Source organism: Pipistrellus hanaki (assembly GCF_964339955.1).
Source record: "Pipistrellus hanaki genome assembly, chromosome: 1".
Taxonomy (NCBI): Eukaryota; Metazoa; Chordata; class Mammalia; order Chiroptera; family Vespertilionidae; genus Pipistrellus; species Pipistrellus hanaki.
The window spans coordinates 20,555,001-20,570,376 of NC_140503.1; the positions used below are offsets into that span (position 1 = coordinate 20,555,001).

At 39.3% G+C, this 15,376-nt stretch overlaps 1 protein-coding gene across 19 annotated transcripts in view; it reads right to left on the reverse strand.

The window, feature by feature from the left end:
- Nucleotides 1-15,376, reverse strand: part of TTLL5 (tubulin tyrosine ligase like 5) — a 233,887-nt gene that overhangs the window by 196,356 nt on the left and 22,155 nt on the right. For all 19 annotated transcript variants that reach the window (XR_014795749.1, XR_014795750.1, XM_084892419.1 and 16 more), the window contains exons 7-9: nucleotides 12,488-12,570; nucleotides 5,523-5,592; nucleotides 4,506-4,590 (exon numbers count right to left, since the gene is read on the reverse strand). Coding sequence is in view for 17 of the 19 variants with exons in the window: in XM_084892419.1 (XP_084748545.1) it covers nucleotides 4,506-4,590; nucleotides 5,523-5,592; nucleotides 12,488-12,570 (238 nt within the window). In the remaining 2 variants the exon portion in view is untranslated. The remainder of the gene's footprint in view (nucleotides 1-4,505; nucleotides 4,591-5,522; nucleotides 5,593-12,487; nucleotides 12,571-15,376) is intronic.

Sequence of the window (15,376 nt, forward strand, 5' to 3'; positions counted from 1 at the left end):
GGCAGCGCCCTACGGAGCCGTCTGGGAGGGGATTACCAGCCTGATCCCCTGTCTTTGGAGCCAGAAATGACTCAAGCTTCACGAACAGCAGGGGCCTGCCAGGGAGGGTGACAATGAGCACTGGAGAGGGTTTTCTCCCCTCACTGGTGTCTCTTCCCCCTTCTTGCTGCTGCGGCAGATTCTGGACAGTGTACAGCCTGTGAGGTAATATGAATTCCTTGGCAACCAGCAAGTACCTGAATTCTTTCAAAACCACAGGAATCCAGCAGAGAAAAGGTAAATATCCCCACGGAGCCAGTGTTAATTAGCAAAGAAGGCTACTGAAGAAGGAACTGGGGGTGGGGAGGAAGGGAAAGGCATTACAAATGCTTTGGGGTCTTTTATGGATTTCCATTGAATACTATGGCTGAGGCTGTCCCCATGGACCTTCTCAGAGTCCTCTCCTCCCACCCCCATAGCACGAGTGGCTCTCTCCCTGTTCCTGGAGAGGCACCTTCATTTCACCCAGCTGCCAGACATACCTATCTTCGGGTCTCTGACAACAAATTTGGTTTTCAGCTTAATTGGGTTTTAATTTTTTCTTTTCCTGTTTCAGTGAAAATTTAGCTATTGGCCCTGTCTCAAAAAAGGTCCAGTCAAATCATTTAGACCACATATTGGATCCACCTAAAACTGTAAAATCCAGAACAAAATCTTTTTGGTTTCCACCTCTGACAGGAAAAAGAATCTACACCATTTTGGTGGAGAATGCCAGCCTCTCTGGAAGGCGAGTGCCCCCTGCTGGTGTAAGGCAGCAACATATATGTGCAACTCAAAAGCAGGGCGGACTTCCAGGGGAAAATGCCGGACCCAGATGCCAGAAAGACGATTTTTTTTTTAAGATGCCTCAACATTTTGCCCACATATTAAAAAAAAAAAAAAATGAGTTTTCTTGCTTCCTATGTTAGTAAGACAACAAGAACAACTAAAATTATTAATACAGAAACAAACTGTTAAGGCTCTTTTTCCTCACTAAGTTTAGAAGGTAAAAAAACTTACAGACTTAAGAAATGAACTTAATCTGCTGTCTCCTAAGCTTTAATTTGAGTCCCAACGAGGTGATATGGGATAAGGCCATTTTTTTGTAAAGAGGAAAATCAGATATATTTGTTGTCAATTTTGTTTCTTTAGAGAAGATTATGGTTTTCCTTGGTGAACCTCAAAGTAAAATGGCTTAGTGATCTCATCCCAAATTGATTGTCTTCAGTAATGTCTACATAAAACACACGTGAGCCAAGATTTACTAGAGGCTACAGATCTGGAGATGCTATAGACTATTGTTGAATGTAATGACACACTCGAGCAGATCCTGAGGATTAAAGAGAAGCAGATGAATGCCAAGATATACAGTGAGTTAAGACACCAGAGCACAGGCACATACAGTGTTACTGCGCAGAGCAATGTGCCCTCGAAGGACTCTAGCCAATAACCTGTGATCATGTACTGTTCTTTTGTGGAGCTTTTTTATTCACCTATACTTTTAGGTAAACTGACACAAAGCCCTGAAAATTCCCATTTCTTGGTTCAATTTGATCCGAATTTTTAGAAAAACTGTTCTCTAAATTACTCTAAGAAAAAGCATGCATTTTAAAATACATAGGGGTGGTCAAAAGTAGGTTTACAGTTGTAATACAAATAAAAAATAAAATTAATAAATAACAACACAAGAATAAACACTGTTTGTGTACGCACAACTATAAACCTACCTTTGCCCATACATATATATATACTCAGTTTCCATTGAAGGCAAGAAAAGCTACTCAGTTCAGTGGATTCTGATTCTGGAACATACCAAGTAGCCAAAACTCTTGCATATCTGTAACAAATATTGGTATTGCTCTCAATCTGTGTCTGAACCATTGAGGTCTTAAAACTATGCCAAATTTTAGCAACAGAGAGGGCTATTAATATTCTAAGTGAAACGTCTTTCAAATAATATGTAAAACATGTTAGTATGATCTTTTCTCTTTTTTAAATATATTTTTATTGATTTCTGAGAGGAAGGGAAAGGGAGAGATAGAAACATCAATGATGAGAGAGAATCACTGATCGGCTGCCTCCTGCTTGCCCCACACTGGGGACTGAGTCCACAACCCAAGCATGTGCCCTGACTGGGAATCAAACTGTGACCTCCTGGTTCATAAGTCGACACTCAACCACTGAACCACGCCAGCCAGGCGGTATGGTATTCTTGAGAAATAGTGAGTGTAACCTTGAGGGTTTTTTTCCCAATGCAAGAAGTCCAACTTGTGGCAGGACAGAATCACTCCTGGGAAGGGAACAGGAGACAAGCTGGGATAAGGATGAGTGGAGGGAAGAGGAGAAAAAAGCTCATGATACACAAGAAAGCTCAGATATCTAAAATTACAAAAAACTGAAATGCTCAGCACCTTATATATCTGAGTAGAAGAGGTATACTTTAGCTTCTTTTTTTCTAGATAATATGGGGAATTGGCTTTTACACCTATATTTCAAAGAATGGCAGCACGTGTGTCTACAAACACTACAGACAACTTCTTTCCTATGAATCTGATTAGAGCTAGTAGTATGTGATCAAGGACTTGGTTCAACCCTCTACCTAAAAACTGAGAATTATTATAATATTATAAGTTTTCCCCTCCTCAATTTTGATGAAAGAGTGAACACAGGAACTATATAAAATGGAATCACTTTAACCAAGCTGTTAAAATTATTAACATTATGAAGGTTGGGGCATGAGGAAAGATTCTATTCTTGTTCTAACTAGCCTGGGAAATTAAAAAATTTTTAACTTTCCAGTCTTGTATGAATGCCTGCATATATGTCTGGACATACAAACTGAACCTCCATATATTTGAATATTCCCCTCAACAGCTCACGTAGACCACCTGGCATCCGTTAACCAGACCTTAGCATGTGACCAGACCTCCTGGGACCCACCTTCCAGACCACCTGGCATCTATCATCCAGGCTACCTGACATCTGAAAGATAAGCATCCTGGACCAATCCTAGGGCTAAGAATGCAGGACTGAAAATTCTCAAGAGTGTACTTTTTACTATAAGAAATCTTAACTTTTCTTTCTTCTTTGGAACATTTCTGGGGCTTTTGTCTAGCTGTGTTCCCAGTTTGCAAACTCTAAGACCCTTGAATAAATGTTTTACATTCATTTATAGCCAAAGCTTCCAGACTCCTTTTGATTACAATCAACAATTTTCAAGGAACAAGAGGCCAGAACTAGGGAGCTTCAGTAGCCTCCGAGTTCCTAGGGCTCAAACACGTAAATCTAGTTAAAAATATGTCAGGGCATATAAATGTTGTCACTGCCACCTAGAGGTGAAGGGAAGAAACGGCTCAACCAGCCAAAATCACCCTCAGACTATAGTCAAAGGATGCATAAAAAAAATTTGAATTTATGAAATAATTAAAACACCATTTTAAAGTAACAGTTGTCAGAGTACTATAACACTTCAATAGGTAGGCTTCTTTTAACCATTATATTTCCCATCTTCCAAGTACATTTTCTAAAATAAAAAACACATACAGACCAAGCTTTATAGCTTGCCATGACTGCTCACAGATTGCAAACTACCTTCTAAACTGCTGTTATATAAGGCCAATGCATAAAAGGAATTTCAGGGAAAGCTAGTTGATTAAAAAAAAAATACACACACTCACATACGGTGGGACAAAAGTGGGTTTACAGTTGTGATTATATGAAACAGAGTTTATTCTTGTATCATTATTTATTATTTTCCATAAAATCAACTGTAAACTTACTTTTCCCACCCCTGTATATGTTGGGGGAAGAACATAAGCAAAGTTATATGCTCATTTTAAACAATTTAAAGGGTCTATGAAAATACTGTCACCTCTAAAATTATCTGCTTATGGAAAACAAAACTTCCAATTATTATAATTTGAACTTAATTTTATAAGTTACATTACCATAAAACCTGAAAAAGACCACAAGAAAAAACAAAATAATACAACCATTGTAAAGTATATTACTTGCAGGTGGGGAGGGGGTGGGGGGAAGGAGAGAAAGCAGCTAATACCTCCTAAATACAAGAGGCCTTGAGCTCTGGAATCAGATCCAGAAATCCAAACTCCTGCTCCACTGCCAACCTGCTGGGATACCTCAGAAAAGTGACTTCAAATTTCCTTACCTCTCTAATCAGTTTCCTCAACTGCAAAAATGCATCAACTGTAAGGTTATTGTGAGCATTAAAGAAAGTGTCTGGGACACTTTGTATATAAATGTGAAATTTTTAATTCTTTTTTAATTTTTAATCCTGGATCACTGATAGGAAAGATGTGTGCTTACATACGCATAACTGCTCATACATGTGCCTATGTAAAGTAGCCTGAAGACCATCTGGGTACACTCTATTTTTCTGAGTTAAACGTAACAGAAAAAAAATTGATCTTAATATACCCCTTAATTGGTCCACTCTAATAAACACCCTCCCTCCACATGTCTCTTACCTAGCCAATCCTTCCTCATAGAGATAGATGACAAGAGGATCATAGGAAGTCACAAGCACATAGAGGCGCACATCAAACTTGAAATCTAAAAAAAAAAAAAAAAAAAAAAAAAAAAATTGAATTCACAGGAAAAACTAAGTTCATTTGTTTTGTTATAGAATAAGCAGGACAATGTAACAAAGAAACATGAAAAAACAAATAACCCTCCTCTCCCCACAAAATACACATTGTCCACACCCCTTGCATTTTGAGGATAATAATTATACATTTTGTACATATATATGAGAATTTATACATGTATATTATACAGTTCTCATATATATTTGTTATTATAGCACCTATAAAGTACTTTCTTTTTTAATATCTCATTTCATCTTTGAAATAATCCCATAAGGTAGGTAAGGAACCAGCCTCTAAAGCCATAGTTGTTAAGAATTTCATATTAGCTTAATAAAGACTTACTAGTGATTGCCAGAGGAAAAGGGATGGGAGGGAGAAGAGAAGAGGGTGTAGAATTGATAAAAAGTGCTGGAAAGAGACTTGATTTGGGGTGATGAACATACAATATACAGATTATGTATATTATAGAATTATACATCTGAAACCTATATAATTTTATTAACCAATGTCATCCCAATAAACCTAACTATATATATAAAAGCCTAAGCAACTGACCAACAACTAGCTATGACATGTAATGACCACCAGGGGGGCAAACGCTCAATGTAGGAGCTGCCAAGCTGTGGTGACTTGGCAGCTGCAGTTTTTGGGTGATGCAGCTGGAACCAGAGAGGAGGGAGCCCGATTCTGGGATGTGTCACCCAAAAGCCACCCTCTTGCAATCCAGGACCCCTCATGGGATGTCAGAGAGATGGTTTTGGCCCAATATCCATAAGCCAGGCCGAGGGATCCCACCGGTGCACAAATTTGTACAGTGGGCCTCCAGTAAATAAATAATAAGTATTAAAAATTAATAAGATCTAACCCAATCGAGGCAAGGGCCTAACCACAACTCACCATCTATGAGCAGGGGGTTGTTAATGTAACGGGAGACCAGGATGTTCTCTTCCAGGGAAATCTGGTTTGGCTATTGAGTAAAGAAAAAGAATGAAAGGACAGAAATGCAAAGGAACTCTAGCTTACAGTATGGGAACAAAGTTCTTAATCTTTGAGAAATGATAATGTAGAAAACTAAAACTCTAAGAATAAAGTTTTCTTCCAAGCTACCCATACATTCAGTTGGCCACATAACACACCACTTCCATAAACACTATAGGTTTCCAATTACAATGGGAGGAAATAAGTTTATACAGCATCTCTCAGTTAATAAATCAAGTCTAAACAGCTTTAAGGATTTCTATACATGATATTAAATAGTTACAGGCCAAAATAATAAAAGCTACTTAAAAATAAAACCTTGCTTTCTCCCAAACATAAAGTATGATGCAAATTTTTAAATGCTACCGTTATTCTTAGATAAAAGCTTTCATCAAGTTGCTTAGAGAATTTACAGATCTTACCCCCGTGAAACAGGATGGATGTTTCACTGACTCCCTCAATGGTACTTGATATATCACTATATGTCAAGATGGAACTAGATGTTTGAAATTTTTTCAATAAGAATTGTTTTTACAATAAGTAATTATGAATATTGCTGGATAGTATAGAAGGCACTGGGGAATACTGTGATGAAGTGAACAGATAATCCCTGCCCTCATAGCCTACTCCCTACTCCCAAAGAGTTTAATATTTAGGTAGATGGACAGCAAAACAGATAAAAGAACACAAAGGAGCGTATCTGCAAGTGGAACATATGAGGCTGCAAAGTGGAAGACAGTTAAGTGGGACAAGTCAGGGAAGGCTTGACCTGAAAAAGGAGGTGTGGAAGTGAGTGCTGAAAGCTATCAAGCACATGGTGGAAGGGACAGGAGACCATCATGGGAAGACGGCATGCACTCAGTCCCGCACAACGGAAAGGGGGCAGGTTCACTGACCTGGGCTAAAAGACTGAACTGAGAAATAATGAAAAACAGACAGTTAGGAGAAAGGGACCCCACTGGCAAAGGGATCTGGACCTCTGGCAAGGCGAATTTAGGTCGAACATGGTAGAAAACAGGAAATGATTGTGGAGTCTTACGAAAATGGTAAGATTAAAATATATGGAATAGAACAACTCCATGTGAGATTACATTAAGACATAAGTCAGCTGGAAGTCACCACAATCCATATAGGACAAAGAATTCTAAAGGAAAGTGACAATAGTAATAACTGTGATTATAATAGCTACAGCAGCAGCAACAGAAATAACCATTAACATCTGCAGCAAAATATGACATTTTAATCAATGTATTGAACATTTACTATGTGTTGTTCTAATTCTTCACAAGTATTATTTCGTTTAATCCTCACCTAAGTCCATGAAGTAGGTATATCACCATCCAAATATTAGAGATGAGGAGAGTCAGAGAGTTAGGAACCTGCTCCGAGTCAGACAGCTAATAAGTGATCAGGAGAAGCATTTGAACCCAGGTCTGCCTCAGAGGCTTAACTCTTAAGCACTAAAGTTCTGAACTAGAAATAATTGTCCACCAAATTCAAAAGTTTGTCTTGATAATAATGCATTTTCTATCCCAAATACTACAGTTACCATAAATAGGGATAGTTTTGTGACACATTATACAGCCACGATGAGCAACTCCAGTCGGGATGATGAGATCCCCCTCTTGCTTCCCACTGCTGCTATCTCAAGCTCAGAACACAACTTTCCCATCCTATGCATCATATGGACACCATTGCTGATTCACCCTCAAGGACTCAGTCACCCACACCATTTCCCGACTCCCTTGCATTCCTTGATCTGTTTCTCACAAGTACTATCTCAGTACCTTAGCAAGAATTGATACAATCACAGTACAAAGCAGCAAGCTGTAGGCCGTTCCAAAACGAAACAATTACAGCTCTCTTCCAAGTGAATAACACCTATAGGCTACAGATGTCTGAGCACTCACCTTTCCTGTGAACCAGCTTCCTAACACATATTTATCCTTTGAGTTATGTATAACATAATCTCTTACATTATTTTTTCAATGGCCTGTAGCTCTCCTTTTTATCTGCATTAGGAATCAAATTGTAAGCTCAGAGGAGAAAAGAATAGTTTGGGTATAGTTTCCTTATATACTATTACATACTAGTAAGCAACTAATGAAAGCTTTTTCAAATCTTCAGACCTGTTCCTCAATCCCCAATTAACTCACTTTTAATGATTTTCATTCCAAGCTCAAACTGCCCTCCAAAGTATGTGAAAGCAAGAATGTGAATTGTTGGAGAAGTTGGAAACATTTATTTTTCTAACTGGACTTTAAGACTAAAGTTCATGGTATCTGTTAGGTAATTGTAAGGTAGAACGGTACACAGGTTAAGGGTGTATCCTCTAGGTGCGGGGGAGTGGAATGGGGGGTTGAGGACAAATATGTGATACCTTAATCAATAAAGAAATTTTAAAAAAAAATAAAAAAGAGTGTATCCTCTAGAATTTGCTAGATCTGAGTTACAGTTTTGATCCTACAACTTACTAAGGAAATAATAGTAATTCATCATAAGGTTCTTATAAAAACTATCAATAAATGAGATTATATTTGAAAGGCACAGTGGTAGGCACATATTAAATGCTCAAGAAATCTGGTTGCTGTTACTACTGCAAACTCTATAGTATCTATGTGGTTCTATTTACTAAGTTCCATAACTCAGCAGCATTCATCGCAGCATGCAACATGCCATTCTATTCAGAGCAGTGCACTGAGTTACAATGAAGATCCATAAGAATTAGGAGAGTCCCTATTTCTCAAAAGGTTTTTAAGGAGTATAAGCATCTGGCACACCACAGGCACTCCCTACATATCTGTTGAACAATGAGAAAAAATAAAGAGCACATAAGATAACAACATATAAACAAACAGAAACAAAAGAGTTGTGCAGACCTATATTCACAAGTATAAGAGTGACCTAAATACACTTCTGATTCTTTAAAACATCAGGGAAATATTCACATTGCGTTTACCGTGGATAATGTGTGAGACAAGGATGACTAAACCTGTCTTCTATAATCAAATTCATACCCTAATCAGGAAACACCAGATCTTTCCCCTCCTCGATCTGAAAATACTAAATTGGGAAAATATGGCATTTAGTCACAGTTACTGAAGGAGCTGGATCAAAAACAACTCTGTTCCTTTATGATGTGTTTCCAGAGTTAAAGAGCCCGTATTAAGAGACTGTGTTTGCCAATCAGCTGAGATGCTTCCATCTGTAGGAGCTCGCACGTCTCTCTCCATTAGTACATAAAAGTAATGTTTTGTCTGTCCTTTATCCTGTTCTTGTAATGGTAAAAGTTGCTATTTGCAGAGATTTTCCAAAAGGTTAAGACTATTACTGGGGCTGTGAAATAAGAGGCCCTCTCAGCCCAGCAGGAAGACAAGCAATGATGTTTTCATTTGGCCCTCACACCTAACTCAGGCCCCACAACAGCCCTCACCCACTCTCATTAGTGCTGCGCACAGCCCCTCCGCCGGAGCACTCCCTCCTCCCTAAAACCTAAAAGGAAAGCAGGCAGCAGCCTTGGAAATAGTTACTTCATCCAGTTGGCTAATGGGTCACATATTCCATGGGAAAGGATCCAGGTATGGAAAAGAGGGGATGGTTAGGCCTTGTGTGTAAAGGAGAGAGAGAAGAGTATTAACTACATGGTTCTAAGGTCTGGGTAAAAGGTGATAAATTTCCAGTTTTGGAGTGAAATGGGAATATTTTCCCATTATGTCCACATGTTGCCAGCTCCCCTGGTGCCTGCTGGCATCTTCCCAGGCTTCTGTCTGGCACCTCCACCAAATACCTCAAAGAATCAGACTCATTCCAAAGCTTCTCTTAAGAGGAGGGGGGCCGAGGGTCCAGCCAAGTTCTTTGATCTATGCAGGGGGTCTCCAGGGATTCAGCCCAGGGAGAGGTGGGAGGGAGGAGAGCCTGCCAAGTGCATTCTCTACAGGCCTGTCACCCCCTTTATGAGACTCAGAATCCAAGGAGGAGTCAGAGCACCAGGCTCTCAGCCCCACAAGGAAAGTTTAACTCTTCTTTTCTTTATGATGTTGGTTTTAAAATAACAAATCACCAGGGCAAAAGAGCATTCCAAGAGAAAAAAGTCCCAGATGAACTGGGAATAGATCCTATTCTTCTTGACTCATGTCTAAGAAAATAAAAGGCAAACTTATACCACCGCTGACTTTCAATAGCAATTCCATTTGGCAGCTAAAACTCAAACCCAAACCCAAGCTAGTGCTGTCTATGAGATTCAAATAACACTGGAATTCCTGGCACAAAGCTGAAGGAAAAGCTATTGGGCAGGAGCCCTCACACCAAGGTCAGAACAGAGACAAGAAAAGAGACATCCAAAGCCTCTGACCAGGGCCTCTGTCACAGGAGACACAGAGCAAAAGCTTCTGGAGTGATTCAGGGCCAGGTAACAGGATTGGCAGCCTGGGCCTGGGGCTGCAATAGCTGCTGTATCAGAACCAGATCCTACATGTCTGCAGTGTTTACAATAGAGTTGTTAGTCCAGACTGAATGGACTTCCCAATGTGAAAGACCCTCAGAAAGTTAGTTTCTGTATGTACAGAAATAGCACAAATCATGTGAAAGAGAATGGGGAGGTTTAAGATGGAGCACTGAGCCGAAACCGGTATGGCTCAATGGATAGAGTGTCGGCCTGTGGACTGAAAGGTCCCAGATTCGATTCCGGTCAAGGGCATGTACCTTGGTTGCGGGCACATCCCCAGTAGGAGGTGTGTAGGAGGCAGCTGATCAATAATTCTCTCTCATCAATATTTCTATCTCTCTATCCCTCTCTCTTCCTCTCTGTAAAAAAATCAATAAAATATGTTAAAAATAAAGATGGAGCACTGATCCCACACACAACATATCTTCCTCCCAGAGCCCCACTAGAAGGACAAAGAAGATACTTTCTAAAAGAAAGAACTGGTAACAAGACTAGAAATTGGTTCAAGGACCAACAACAGACCAAAAGTTTAAGGAGATCTTGAAAGATAGAAAGCAGAGAGGATCAAGCTGAGAAAGCAGAGCAGAGGATGCCCCTGCCCAGGATTTCAGAGCTGAGCATGATCTTCCGAAGGAGGCTGGGAGAAGGTCCAAGCTGGTAGTGCACAAGCGGGAGCAGGAGTGGGCCAGGAACAAGAGCCGGCAGGTCACTAACACACAGCATTTGGAACAGAAGCCAGTGGGCCTTCTCCAACACCCACCGCATGGCCCTCAGGAAACAAGTGGTGTCCTCTGGGGAAGACAGCTGTACGAGTGCAGGGATCTCAAAGAGTGATCTCTGCTACTAACTCAAATCTCCCTGTACCTTCAAAATAAGGCTGCCCTGCTTTGGGGCCGGGGGGGGGGGGGGGGGGGGGGAGGAAGAGAGCCATGCTCCTCACTCACATCCACCAAAGGTGCAGCCTGACAGTCAACACGCTTTGCCCAACACTCCAACAGCCTCCTGTCTAGGCAGAAGCTACCAGGAAATCGGTCCTACACAACAGTAGGGGAAACTCAGGCCTGCTGTCAATTTCAGTCAGTCTCGTCTTCCATTCATAAATGAGACTCAACACACCTAAGGTTACTGACATTGAGAAAAACCAACAGGAAGAAAATAAGACAATCCCCAAGAAAATTCACACAACAGAAGACAACTTTAAAAAACTTTCAACTGCTATCTTCAGAAAGACCAGCAGACAAACAGCACTAAGCAACAATAGCTGTTAATAAGAAAGCAAGTCCTAAAATAAGAGTTTTTGCAAACTACGATAGCCAATATAGAAATACAGTAAATGAGATAAATAAACGGATAGAAATCCAACTGGTGATCCAGAAGATAGAGTGGAAAGACAGAATTTAAAATGAGAGAAAAGCTGGCACGAAGGAAAGACCCAGACTGCCTCAAAAAGGAGTTCTAGAAGTAGAAACAAAGACAAAAAAAAAAAAAAAAGGAGGAAGGGGAGGGAGTCGAGGGGAGCGTAGTTTTCCCTGAACAAGGAATACTACTAGTTTCTATATGAAAAAGGTTGACCAAACATCCAGGAAGAAGAATTAACAAAGACCCAGACTAAAATACTAGTTAAATTTCAGAATTCCATGCTATAAAGTTTCTATTGTGTTTAAAATTTGTATCCAATTTATAAACCAGAGAAACTAAATCATAGTTACTGAGGAGAATGTAAATGTTAAAAACCTTAAAAATAATAAAAAGTAATCTAACTTAGAAGTAGAAAGAGGTAGGAGATGATACGAGTACACCAAATATCAAACTGGGAATTAACAAACAAAATGCAAAGCTGAGAAAAAAGAATAAACATAATCCAATTACATTAGGTTACTAACTACTATTGCAAATCTAGGGAGCGAAACTGTGGTTGGATTTTATTTTATTTAACTTAAAAACAACTTTTAATGAGGATTTTTTGAAGAATCAATATACTAATAAATTTTGAAAAAATAAGAGGATGAGGAGGTTGGGAGGGGGGAAAGGAGGGAAGTGCAACAGGATGCCATACTGATTTGGGTAAATTTCCTTGAAGACCTTGAGGGCAAGATCCCACAGTTCTGCTCAATAAAAACTAAATGTTTATGCTACTAATTAATACTTAGTGCTGAGGAATCCACATGACAGTATCCTGAAAGCAGAAAAGGTACCTCTTATCTGCTGATACCAAAGGCTACCCTCCCCAAAATTGGATCAAGTAACTTTTCAGCCATAGAGTAACTATTGTTATGGAAAGTTACTGTCAATAGACACCTCATACCCACACTCAACTTACAGTTGGGAACGCAGATTTCCCAAGGGAACATCTGCTCTTAATGAAAAGATACCATGTTAGTAGCTGGGACAAAGGCTGCGCAGGGAAAAACAGGATGCAGAGGTTGTGCTGGATACTTACATTGTTGATCAGGTAGACGCCCCGTCCCCTAGAAGAGGCCACTGGTTTTACTATCCAAGGTCCCCGATCCTTTGAATAGCAATCTGCTCAAAATATTGGGAGATAAAAAGTGGGAGAGAGAAACAAAGAGAAAGAAGGGACATGAGATTATCAACTTAAATTTCAACAATGGTTATCTACTCAGGTACCCAGAGAATTTTACAAATTTCTAAGTGGAAGGCAGTAGCTAAAATAACCTGTATTTTTTTACTAGTCTTAAAAATGAAACAAGGATAGAGACAGAGAGAGGGGGGAGAGGGAGTAAGAGAAGGGAAGAAAACGAGGCAGGATGAGATAGAGAGAGGGAAGGAGACAGCAAAATTATAGCAAATACTACATAATATATTTTGTTCACCATTTCCTTTCTTGAATGAAAGGATTTAACAAAATAAGGCAAATAACTGGATTATAGTCTATTACTGTCACAGACAACCTTCATAAATTATTTCTTCCCTTAACTAAGGGACCTCCAGAGGCTAACAGAGCAGTCAATAGCAGTGTCAATGATAGATATCATAATATGATCACTTTCCTTAAGCAATTTTACTGAGCTTGTAAAAAAAAAAAAAAGTTACCTAAAACCAAACAATGTGCAAGTGGAAAGGAAAAACACGAATTTACAAGTGAGTAAAAGGTAGTTTACTCTTGTTCCTTTCTTAGGTTCAGCTTACACCTTAAACATCTCTGGATCATGGGAAGAGAAACCAAGCAACAGACACCGAGGCTTGCAGATGGCTCTGCTTAGAAGTGAAAAGACACCAAAGAAAAGAAAGAACAAAGAATTCTCCCTTTGCTATGAGCTAAACTGATTTTTCAAGGCCTCCATCAGGCACTTAACAAACCATTACACCAGGAGGAGAAAAAGTAGGTCTCCTTGCCCACTTTCCCCCATCTCCCCCTGCTTTTCCCTTGATGCAACCTAATTGATTTAGGAAAAATGAAATGTGCCACAAAGAATTTACAACACCATGAGCAATTCCACTTCTAAAAATATGTCCTCTAGTTCTACTCACACATGTGAAATGTATTTATAAATGTATGAAGTGTTGCAGTATAGTAGCAAAAGATGTCCATCAATTAAGTACACTATATTGCATCTATTTGAGGAGCTAGCAAACTTTTTTGGAAAAAAAACAAAAAACAGATAATATCCCTGCCAGCATGGCTCAGTGGTTGAGCGTCGACCTATGAATTAGGAGGTCACAGTTTGATTCCAGGTCAGGGCAGGCATATGGCTGGGTTGCAGGCTCGATCCCAGTATGGAACATGCAGGAGGCAGTCAATCAATGATATTCTCTCATCATTGATATTTCTATTTCTCTCTTTTTCTCCCTTCCTCTCTGAAATAAGTAATAAAAATATTTTAGAAATAGACAAGGAACTATTAAAAAAAAAAAACAGATAATAAACAATTTAGGCTTTGCAGACCATGCAATCTCTGTTGCAACTGTTCACTTCTACCATTGTACTTCAAAAACAGCCATAAATAATACACAAAGGAAGGGGCAGGCTATGTTCCAATAAAACTTTATTTATGAACACTGAATTCCATATGATATCCAAATGCCATAGAACGTTATTCTCTTTGGTTTCAACCATTTAAAAACATAAAAACCTTTTATAGCTCATGAGATGTATAAAAACAGGCAGAAGACTAGACTTCATTCAAGGGCTATAGTTTACAGACACCTGATCTATATAATGGAATATGAAGAGCACACACAAAATGAGAATGTTATTAATGAACAGAGTATGATCTCAAAGATAGTCTATTCAGTGACTAAAAAGAAAGAAAGTGCAGGGCAATGCATATTGCATGTTCCCATCTGTACACATACACACTCAAGCTATATGCTACAAACACACAGATCATCTCTAGGAGGACATGTGTAAAACTAGGAACACTGATCACCTCTGGGAAGGAGAGGTGAATGTCTGAGGAAAAAAGAAAAATAAGGCTTTTCATTATTGTTTTGTAATTTTTTTTTTTTTTGTACCATGGGAATATACTCCCTTTCAAAATATATAATTTACACAACTTTACTAATAAAGTCCTACAATAGATAACTTTATTTATCTAGATATATATATAAAAATCTAAGGGACAGAACAACTGGTCAACCGGTCACTATGACATGCACTGACTCAATGCAGAAGCTGCTCCCTGATTGTCAGTGCGCTCCCACAGCCAACCTCCCATGGCCCCTCTCCCTGGCCTCCAGCCCCAATCAGGACTGGGCAAGATGGGCCCATTCGGCCCCAATCGCAGGCCAGGCCGAGGAACACCACCCATGCACAAATTTGTGTACTGGGCCTCTAGTAGTTATAAATGACAAATTAAGCCTCTATAAAATAAAGCCACTGTATATGTGTATGTGTATACAGTTTATATTTTTTCCATTTTGCCATTTTCCCCAGATTCTAAGGAGGCAATGAGTTGAGTACAGAAGAAATTATTAATAGTGAAAGAAAACAAAAATTACAAAATTTTCTAACCTTCATTCATTGAATACTTCTAAGTACCCAATCCGTGTCAGTTTGCTAGGTGATAGATCGATCCATGCAGTAGTGACAAAGATAGCCTTGCCCTCACAGAGATTAGACTAGTAGCAAAGGCAGACATCGATCAAGTAATTACTAGTACAGAAACACTCTGAGTCATCAAGACCAAGGGTAGGGTGCCATAGGAATGCCTAAGGAAATAGCCAAAACTGTCTGGGGATAGTGTCCTCTACAGTGGCAAGTACATTAATGAAACTCTCGTTTTCACAAAAGGGAAAATCTAGCTAAATGCAATTTTTGCACCTAACAGTGTAATAATCTTATTTTGTGAACTAGCCTTATCAGAAG